General features: G+C 50.2%; 1 protein-coding gene across 1 annotated transcript in view; it reads left to right on the top strand.

Annotated features, from left to right (window-relative positions):
- The window catches only part of SMG5 (SMG5 nonsense mediated mRNA decay factor), a 43,800-nt gene that overhangs the window by 22,679 nt on the left and 11,325 nt on the right, over nt 1-9,796 (top strand). Inside the window, exons 8-15 of the mRNA XM_011928511.1 lie at nt 1,020-1,145; nt 1,252-1,320; nt 1,756-1,964; nt 2,759-2,896; nt 3,057-3,656; nt 5,567-5,742; nt 7,752-7,827; nt 8,536-8,744. Coding sequence (XP_011783901.1) covers nt 1,020-1,145; nt 1,252-1,320; nt 1,756-1,964; nt 2,759-2,896; nt 3,057-3,656; nt 5,567-5,742; nt 7,752-7,827; nt 8,536-8,744 — 1,603 coding nt within the window. The remainder of the gene's footprint in view (nt 1-1,019; nt 1,146-1,251; nt 1,321-1,755; nt 1,965-2,758; nt 2,897-3,056; nt 3,657-5,566; nt 5,743-7,751; nt 7,828-8,535; nt 8,745-9,796) is intronic.

Here is a 9,796-nt window from a genome sequence, read left to right as displayed (position 1 = left end):
TTTTTTTTTTTAAGTAAGACTGGGTTGAGGGCTGGGTATAGTGTCTCACACTCGTAATCCCAGGACTTTTGGAGGTTGAGGGTCACTTGAGTCCTGGAGTTTAAGGCCAAGCCTGGTCAACATAGTGAGACCCCATCTCTACAAATAAAGTTAAAAAATTAGGTGGGGCTGGGCTCGGTGGCTTATGCCTATAATCCCAGCACTTTGGGAGGTTGAGGCAGGTGAATCACCTGAGGTCAGGAGTTTGAGACCAGCCTGGCCAACACGGTGAAACTCCATCTCTACTGAAAATACAAAAATGAGCCAGGCGTGGTGGCAGGCACCTGTAATCCCAGCTACTTGGGAGACTCAGGCACGAGAATTGCTTGAACCCGGGAGGCGGAGGTTGCAGTAAGCCGAGATCGTGCCACTGCACTCCAGCCTGGGTGATAGAGTGAGACTCAGTTTCAAAAAATAGAAAGACAGTTGGATTGGGGACTTTCCTCTACCACGTACTAACTGTGTGACCTTGGTCAGTGTGCTTGTTCTCTCACAGGCTCCTTGTCCTCATTTGTGAATGTGGACAATATTAGAGTACATTGCCTGACATAGTGGGTGCTCAGTACATGTTTGTGTTTGCATATTGGGAGGATTAACTGAAATAGTACATGTAAATATCCTTGCAGATAGTAAATGCTTGTTAAATGCTATCCATTATAAAGTATTCTATGCTTAAAAATAGATGAAGGATAGTGTATTTCAGGGATGGTAATAACTAAGTTTGTAACAGGGTGGGATTGATATTCTCCTTTCTAGATACAAAGGAGAATAAGACATCCTTTTTTTCTCTGACTAATCTAAAAGTTATGTGTGTGTGTGTGATCAGGAAAGCTAGCTCATGAGCCTTTTACCCTGAGTATGTACATGGAAGCTGAGGCTGGGAGCAGCCTGTATTTACTAGTAACATTGTTTCCTAAAGCCCCAGCAGAGTAACATATCCCCCGCCGGCCAAGACTCAACAGCTCACCTCTTTCCTACAGCATCCAGTCAGAAGTGTCCTTTGAGGGGGCCTATGGGAACCTCAAGCGGCTGTATGATAAGGCAGCCAAAATGTACCACCAACTGAAGAAGTGTGAGACTCGGAAACTGTCTCCCGGCAAAAAGCGGTGAGTGGGGCCTGTGAGGTGGAGGGGGTTTTTCTGCAGTTGGTGCAGTAGGACCATAGGGACTGTGGGGCCATTCAGCATTTACTTTGGGCTCTTCTCATTTCAGATGTAAAGACATTAAAAGGTTGCTAGTGAACTTTATGTATCTGCAAAGCCTCCTACAGCCCAAAAGCAGGTGAGTGGAAGACAGCATGAACCCAAACTGTCCTGTGAGCCCCAGCCATGATGCTTTACAGAAGGAGCCTTGAAAAGAGTGGACTGTCAAGTTCTGCGCTCATTTGGAACATCCGTAGCCAATTTGTCTTTTCTTGGCATTCCTCACTGTTTCTCCCAAGAGTCTGTGCCCATCCTTCTCCCAGCAGCTCTCCCTCTGGCACAGAATAGGTGCTTAGAAGATGTTGAAGAGGGAATGGCTGAATGGGAAGCCTATTCACATCCCTTCCCCTGTTTTAGTTGCTGTGGAGATCAATCCAGCACTGCCCTTCCCTGCTGTGCTCTCAGGTCTCCCCTGCAGCATCCCATAGTCCTTTCTCTGAATCTTGTATTTCCTGCTCTTCTCCTTCCCCAGCCCCCACCACTGACCTCCCCTGTTACTCCTGCCCCTCTGTAGCTCTATGGACTCAGAGCTGACCTCACTTTGCCAGTCAGTCCTGGAGGACTTCAACCTCTGCCTCTTCTACCTGCCCTCCTCACCCAACCTCAGCCTGGCCAGTGAGGAAGAGGAGGATTATGAGAGTGGATGTGCTTTCCTCCCGGACCTTCTTATCTTTCAAATGGTCATAATCTGCCTTATGTGTGTGCACAGCTTGGAGAGAGCAGGTAACCCTCCCTATGTTCCTCTTTTCTCTTCCACTGGGTTCAGGGATCCTCAGTCCCCTTTTCTGCAGCTCCTTATTCATAAAGTTCCTTCCACAAGCAGCCTCTTCACTCCTGTGTCACTGCTTGGCTGTGGGCGAGTAAGGGCCAAGGGATCCTAACCTAAAGGAGCTCCTGGTAATTGAGTACAAGCAACAGCACATTTCCTTCCCCCTTCTCTTTACTGCCTCCCATAAATATGCACACCCTTGGCCAGGGCCTATGCAGAGACGAGGGTCAGGATACTTAGTGATGATCCAGACAGAATTTCAGACCTTGCTCTTGGAGGCATTTAGGCAATTCTGGAAGCCTTTCTGGCAGATGTGTATGCAGAGCAAGATTGGGAGGTAAGGAGGGATAGGGCTGGATGTGAAAGTTCTTGAGGTATGGGGAGGAACCTCAAAGCCAGGAAGGATGAGATGGGACAAAAGGATATGCTTATCTGAAGGAGCACAAGGTGAGATGTTACATTCTAGATTATGGAAAGAATAATAGGACACGTACAGTGCCTCACGCCTGTAATCCCAGCACTTTGGGAGACCAAGGCGGGCAGATTGCTTGAGCCCAGGAGTTCAAGACCCAGCCTGGACAACATAGTGAGACCCTCGTCTCTAAAAAGTTTAAAAAAAAAAAAAGAATCTTTGATGAGTAGTTGGATCCTTGGAAGAGTTGAGAACAGATGAGATGTAGTTGGAATTAATGGTGCCTACTCCCCATCAGGGCCCGAGGCCCCTAATGCCTGGCTTTCCTAACTTCAGGATCTAAGCAGTACAGTGCAGCCATTGCCTTCACCCTGGCCCTCTTCTCCCACCTCGTCAATCATGTCAACATACGGCTGCAAGCTGAGCTGGAAGAGGGCGAGAATCCTGTCCCGGCATTCCAGAGTGATGGCACAGGTGGGAGAATGGGGGAGGTCATCACTATGGAAAGATTGGTGTGGGGCATGGGGATGAAGGAAAGGAACACAGACTTGGGGGAAGTGGTGTTAGAGAGCACATTCCAGCATCCAGGCCCCACCTGTTCCTCGGGCTCCACCTGACCTTCCTCTTTCCACAGATGAGCCAGAGTCCAAGGAACCTCTGGAGAAAGAGGAGGAGCCAGATCCTGAGCCTCCTCCTGTAGTACCCCAAGTGGGTGAGGGCAGAAAGAGCCGTAAGTTCTCCCGCCTCTCCTGCCTCCGCCGTCGCCGCCACCCACCCAAAGCTGGTGATGACAGTGACCTGAGTGAAGGCTTTGAATCGGACTCAAGCCATGACTCAGCCCGGGCCAGTGAGGGCTCAGACAGTGGCTCTGACAAGAGTCTTGAAGGTGGGGGAACGGCTTTTGATGCTGAAACAGACTCGGAGATGAATAGCCAGGAGTCCCGATCAGACTTGGAAGATATGGAGGAAGAGGAGGGGACACGGTCACCAACCCTGGAGCCCCCTCAGGGCAGATCAGAGGCTCCCGATTCCCTCAATGGCCCACTGGGCCCCAGTGAGGCTAGCATTGCCAGCAATCTACAAGCCATGTCCACCCAGATGTTCCAGACTAAGCGCTGCTTCCGACTGGCCCCCACCTTTAGCAACCTGCTCCTCCAGCCCACCACCGACCCTCATACCTCGGCCAGCCACAGGCCTTGTGTCAATGGGGATGTAGACAAGCCTTCAGAGCCAGGTATTTGGACCACTTCATCATCCTGTTCTGGTCCGCACCTCCATGCCACAGACGCTCACCAGAGAGGCCACTTTCCTCTGTATGTGAATGACCTTTCATCTCTACCTTCACCTCATGGGTGTAGCCCATGAGTTTTTTCCTGAGGATCCGCTCTCCTGTTCACTTCCTCATTCCCAGCTCCCAACCCATTTGTTGGTTTTAATTCTGTTGCACTTCACCCTGCCCTGTGGGTTTGGGGCTTTCCTCCCTGCACAATTGCAGCTGCAGCTTCCTTCCCCGGTGCCATCTGTTACTCACCAGGGCAGGTGCATTAGAGTGAGACTTCTCTCTTGAGGATCTTCCCTGCAAAGAGAGTACCCATTTAGTAGCAGCAACTCTTTGTTAAGGCTACCCTGTGTTGTTCTAGGGTGTTGTTTTATTTAACCTTCATAGCAGTCCTGTGGTAGAAGAGTTGTCATCCCTACTCTAGGCTGTCTTTTACTTCCAAAGTTTTTTTATTTTTTTTGTTAAAGACAGGGTCTTATCCTATTGCTGAGACTGGAGTGCAGTGGCACGATCTTGGCTCACTGCAACCACTGCCTCCCAGGCTCAAGCGATTCTCCTGCCTCAGCCATCTGAGTAGTTGGGATGACAGGCATGCGCCATCACGCCTGGCTAATTTGTGTGTTTGTAATATATATATATATATATATAAAATATATATGTAATATATATTATATATAATATGTATATTATATATAATATATATATATTTTTGGAGACAGAGTCTCACTCTGTTGCCCAGGCTGGAGTGCAACGGCACGATCTTGGCTTACTGCAGCCTCCGCCTCCTCGGTTCAAGCCATTCTTCTGCCTCAGCCTCCCAAGTAGCTGGGACTATAGGCGCGTGCCACCATGCCCGGCTAATCTTTGTATTTTTAGTAGAGACGGGGTTTCGCCATGTTGGCCAGGCTGGTCTCAAACTCCTGACCTTAGGTGATCTGCCTGCCTCGGCCTCCCAGAGTGCTGGGATTACAGGTGTGAGCCGCTATGCCCAGCCCCTCCAAACTTTTATACATAGTGTTCTGTCTGGCACGTGCTTTTCCTCCCTTGCTCCCAGTCTGTCACTTAGCTAATTCTTACTTGCCTCCCTAGATTTTAGCTTAAAAGTCATTTATTTGGTCTGGGACTCCTTCAAGGGTATGTTAGATTTGCTTCCTGTGGCCACCTGGACCTCTGCAGCCTCCAGTCCTTTCCCACTCTGGTGAGGTTGCCTGTTGGTTTGTCTGTCTCCCCAGTTAGAGTCCAAACTGCTTGAGGGCAGGACAGAATATATCTTACTTACTGCTGTATCCCCAGTAACTAACACAGTGCCTGGCACATGGGTGGGACTTAAGAACTATCGAATGACTGAGCGAATGACAGAAATGAGGAAGCTGATGCTCAGAGATGTGAAGGGACCTGCCCAGTGTTCTCACTTGCAAAGTAGAAGAGCTAGGAATTGAAAGTAACTCTTTTAAAACCATACCCCTTGCTTTTCTCCCTCCCTTGTAGCTCCCCTCTAATTGTCTGCCCTGCCTTCCAGCACAGAGTAGGCACTTTATAAATCCTGGTTGAATGAATAGCTGTAGATCAACATCACAAATTACTTGAGTCTGTAAGAATTGTATTTAAAAGGCACCATATTTAAAAAGCAACCTTGGTAAAATGAATTGGAGGAGATTAAAAAACAAGAGTTAGTGGGCCTGGAAAAATTGAATAAGGGGCTGTAAGTGATTCGGCCTGTAAGTGATTCCCCAGATTTTTCATATCCGAATTCCTTGAAAGGGCCCAGGCCAGGTGGAAGCATGCTCCCTGCACGGAGCTAAGGCCTGCTGCCAAGTGTCTCTTGTTTATCCCAGTTTTTTCTCTTCCATTCACCCACTCCCCAGCCTCTGAGGAGGGCTCTGAGTCGGAGGGGAGTGAGTCCAGTGGACGCTCCTGTCGGAATGAGCGCAGCATCCAGGAGAAGCTTCAGGTCCTGATGGCTGAAGGCCTGCTTCCTGCTGTGAAAGTCTTCCTGGACTGGCTTCGGACCAATCCTGACCTCATCATCGTGTGTGCACAGGTGTGTCAGTCCACTCCATTGCTCCTGTCAGGTCCCAGGGTCTTGGAGGAGGGGATGAGCCAGGATGGGGCCTGAGGATCCCCCCAGATGGCCAAGGCAAGAATTATTGCCAAGCAATTAAGCACCTATCTGTGCTGGGCCCTTATGCTCTGACAGGGAAGGATTAGGCATGGTCTTGGCCCTCACAAAGCCTGTGGCCGGGGAACAATGAGTGAGCTGCTTATTTTGCTTTGTATCCCCAAAGCTGGGCATAATGTCGGCCATTATAAGTAATGCCGGTAGAAGTACATGTTCAAGGACCAAACTTGATAAATACTAAAGAATCCAGAGAAGGGAGAGAGCACTGAGTTAGAGGATAGTGACAGAAGAGATGGCAACTTCTGACAAGAGTTGTGAAGATGTACTAGGCAGGGGAAACAGCTTAAGGAGAGTCACACAACAGGACGGAGCTCTTGTCAAGCCGGCTGCCATGGAGGCTGAGTGGGGCCATGGTAGCTTTCCCTTCCTTCTCAGGTTCAGAGTGTCAGCCTTGAACTTCTAATTCCCAGAGGCATTTGTTCAATGTTTTCTTCTAGGGGCATACCTGCCGTGCTGTGGAAGACTCTCTTCCCTGTGGGTCGCCCCAGTCCCTAGATGAGAGGGTTTGGGTCAGGGCCAGGTGCACCCTTGGGTGTGTGCTTATGTCTGATGACAGTTAGTTAGTCTTTAGTCACTGAGGGAAGTGTGGTGAAGATGGAGATGCTGAGTCACATCCCCAGAGAGGTGTTCCAGTATGGGCACATGGCAGGGGTGGAAGGATAGGTTACTGCTAGACATAGAGAAGCAACGTCCTTTAACACCCTGGCTTTTCCTACTACCAAGATCCAGAAAGTCCTTGTGGTTTTGCTGCTTTCTCCTTTTTTTTTTTTTTTTTTTTTGAGATGGAGTCTCGCTCTGTCAACCAGGCTGGAGTGCAGTAGAGTGATGTCGGCTCACTGCAAGCTCCGCCTCCTGGGTTCACACCATTCTTCTGCCTCAGCCTCCTGAGTAGCTGGGACTACAGGCGCCACCACGCCTGGCTAATTTCTTGTATTTTTAGTAGAGAGGGGGTTTCACTGTGTTAGCCAGGATGGTCTTGATCTCCCGACCTCGTGATCTGCCTACCTCAGCCTCCCAAAATGCTGGGATTACAGGCGTGAGCCACCGCGCCCGGCCTGCTTTCTCCTTTCGTGAAGTATTCAGCTGGTGAAAAAGCTCAGCCAGGCTGGTCTCAAACTCTTGACCTCAAATGATATGCCTGCCTCAACCTCCCAAAGTGCTGGGATTACAGGCATGAGCCACTGTGCCCAGTCCGAATGTGGTTTGTTTTGTTTTGTTTTGTTTTGAAACAAAGTTTTACTCTGTTGCCCAGGCTGGAGTGCAGTGGCATACCTCAGCTCCCACTGCAGCCTCAACCTGGGCTCAAGTGATTCTCCCAACTCAGCCTCCCCAGTAGCTGGTACTACAAGCGCATGCCACCATGCCTGGCTGATTTTTTTTTTTTTCAAGAAGGAGTTTCGTTCTCGTTGCCCAGGCTGGAGTGCAATGGCACAGTCTCAGCTCACTGCAGCCTCCGCCTCCTGGGTTCAAGCGATTCTTCTGCCTCAGCCTCCCAAGTAGCTGGGATTATAGGCACTTGCCACCATGCCCGGCTAAATTTTTTTGTGTTTTTAGTAGAGATGGAGTGTCATCATGTTGGCCAAGCTGGTCTCCAACTCCTGACCTCAGGTGATCCGCCTACCTTGGCCTTCCAAAGTGCTGGGATTACAGGCATGAACCACCATGTCCAGCCAGCCCAGCTAATTTTTGTATTTTTTTTTAGAGACGAGGTTTTTGCCTTGTTGCCCAGGCTTTTTTTGTTAGTTTTTAAATCAAACCCCCATAGGCCTCTGAACATAGGCCAGATCCTCCATGGTGGTACTTTCCTTGCTCACTGCTGTTCTCCACCACTATCTCTGGCTGAAGGCCTCCTCTCCCTTCTCTCTCCCCAGAGCTCTCAAAGTCTGTGGAACCGCCTGTCTGTGTTGCTGAATCTGTTGCCTGCTGCTGGCGAACTCCAGGAGTCTGGTGAGTAGGTCCCTGGCACTACCCTCCTTTCTTTTCTCTCTCAATGGCCCTACTGAGCCCATCCCGCCTCCCCATAACCCAGCCATTGGGGTAAGGAGGTTAATGGGATTCACTGCCAGCCTCCCTAACACACAACAGTCATTGTGTGGTCTAGGCCTCTCTGGTTTCCCACCCCAACACTGCTGTACTGTGGGCAGGTGACCTGGTCAGCAAGGCAGTGTGCTCCCTGGGGAAGGTAAGGGCAGAGTGAGAGGGCCCTGGGAGCCAGACCTAGCTGCTGCTGTTGCATTGATGCCTGTGGTCATTGAGAATTGACTTTGATCTACCAAGTTTGTTTGTCTGGCTCATCTCCTACCACCTTCCAGCTGGAAAACTCCACCTGCTCCTACCCCCTAAGACTTGCCAAGGGCTATTCATTCATCCTGAGTGCCGCCTCTCATTTCCATCCCAATGTAATTGTCCCTTCTGTCAGGAAGCCTTCCTAACCTGAGCCATCCTTGTTCTTCCTGAGCCCCTCTGCTCTGCCTGACTGGCTCTTACCAGTGTCCATCTCTCCTTCCTTCACTCCCTCCATCTCTCCCCATTGTCCCAGGGTATGTCCTGTCTCATCGTCTCATCAGCCTGATAATTCCCAAAGGGAAGGGCTGTGTCTCTCTGACTGGAAGTTCGCACAGAACAGATGGTCTTACGTGTCCTTCTTCTGCCCAGGCCTGGCCTTGTGTCCTGAGGTCCAAGATCTTCTTGAAGGTTGTGAACTGCCTGACCTCCCCTCTAGCCTTCTGCTCCCGGAGGACATGGCTCTTCGTAACCTGCCCCCGCTCCGAGCTGCCCACAGACGCTTTAACTTTGACACGGATCGGCCCCTGCTCAGCACCTTAGAGGAGGTAAGGATAGCATTTCTTATGCCACAGCTGTTTGTCAGTCACACACAGCGGCAAACAGGGGTTCAGGTCTGGGGAGGGAGGGGGCAGGATGCCTTCTTCCACCCAGACAGGGACAGTGTCCTTGGGGCTACAGGCTATGCTACCTTCTTCATTCAGTGAGCCATTTTAGCTTTTTTCCTGCCTTGGCAGGATGTCCTTCTAAAGGTCTGCCATTCTTAGTTTCTACTATTGTAGAACAACCACCCCCCTCCTTTCTCTGCCTTCTGTAAAGGGCAGAACAAATAGTTATTAGGGCTTTGAAATCTTTATCAGTCTCTTTTCTAACTCTGGGCCCAGCCTGCTCTGAGCTGAACATCAAACAATCATACCAAGTTAGAGCTGGGAGGGAATGTGCTGCCCCCTTAGTCCAGCAACTTTCACCCTTAAATCTCCATCACCACATGGGCCATTTGGGGGCAGCAGAGGGAAGCTAAGCAGACAGGCCACCCGGTCCTGACATACACGAACCACCTGGCTGCCTCCTCTCCAACCAGAGCTGCTTGGCTCTGGTTTATATTTTAGAGTTCTACGTAAGATTTTTATTTGAGAGGGAAGAAGGGTTTTACTGACCACAAAAATAAGTTGGGGCCAGGTGTAATGGCTCACTTCTGTAATCTCAGCACTTTGAGGGGCCAAGGCAGGTGGATCCCTTGAGCTCAGGAGTTTAAGAACAGCCTGGGCAATATGGCAGGACCTCATTTTTGTCAAAAAATACGAAAATTAGCTGGGCATGGTGGTGCACGCCTGTAGTCCCAGCTACTCGGGGGCCGAGGCAGGAGGATGGCTTGAGTCCAGGAGGTAGAGGCTACAGTGAGCTGTAATCACACCACTGCACTCCAGACTGGGTGACAAAGCGAGATTCTGTCTCAAAAAAATTGGAAAATGTGATCTAGTTTGGTCCCCTGGAGCATGTGAGAAGCATTAGGAGAGAGATGACATTAGAACCCAGGTCTCGGCCGGGCACAGTGGCTCAAGCCTGTAATCCCAGCACTTTGGGAGGCCAAGACGGGCGGATCACAAGGTCAGGAGATCGAGACCATCCTGGC

Source organism: Colobus angolensis, unplaced genomic scaffold (genome assembly GCF_000951035.1).
Source record: "Colobus angolensis palliatus isolate OR3802 unplaced genomic scaffold, Cang.pa_1.0 Scaffold77, whole genome shotgun sequence".
NCBI lineage: Eukaryota > Metazoa > Chordata > Mammalia > Primates > Cercopithecidae > Colobus > Colobus angolensis.
The sequence above is the reverse complement of the archived record's forward strand: the minus strand, read 5'-3'. Positions and strand labels throughout refer to the sequence as shown.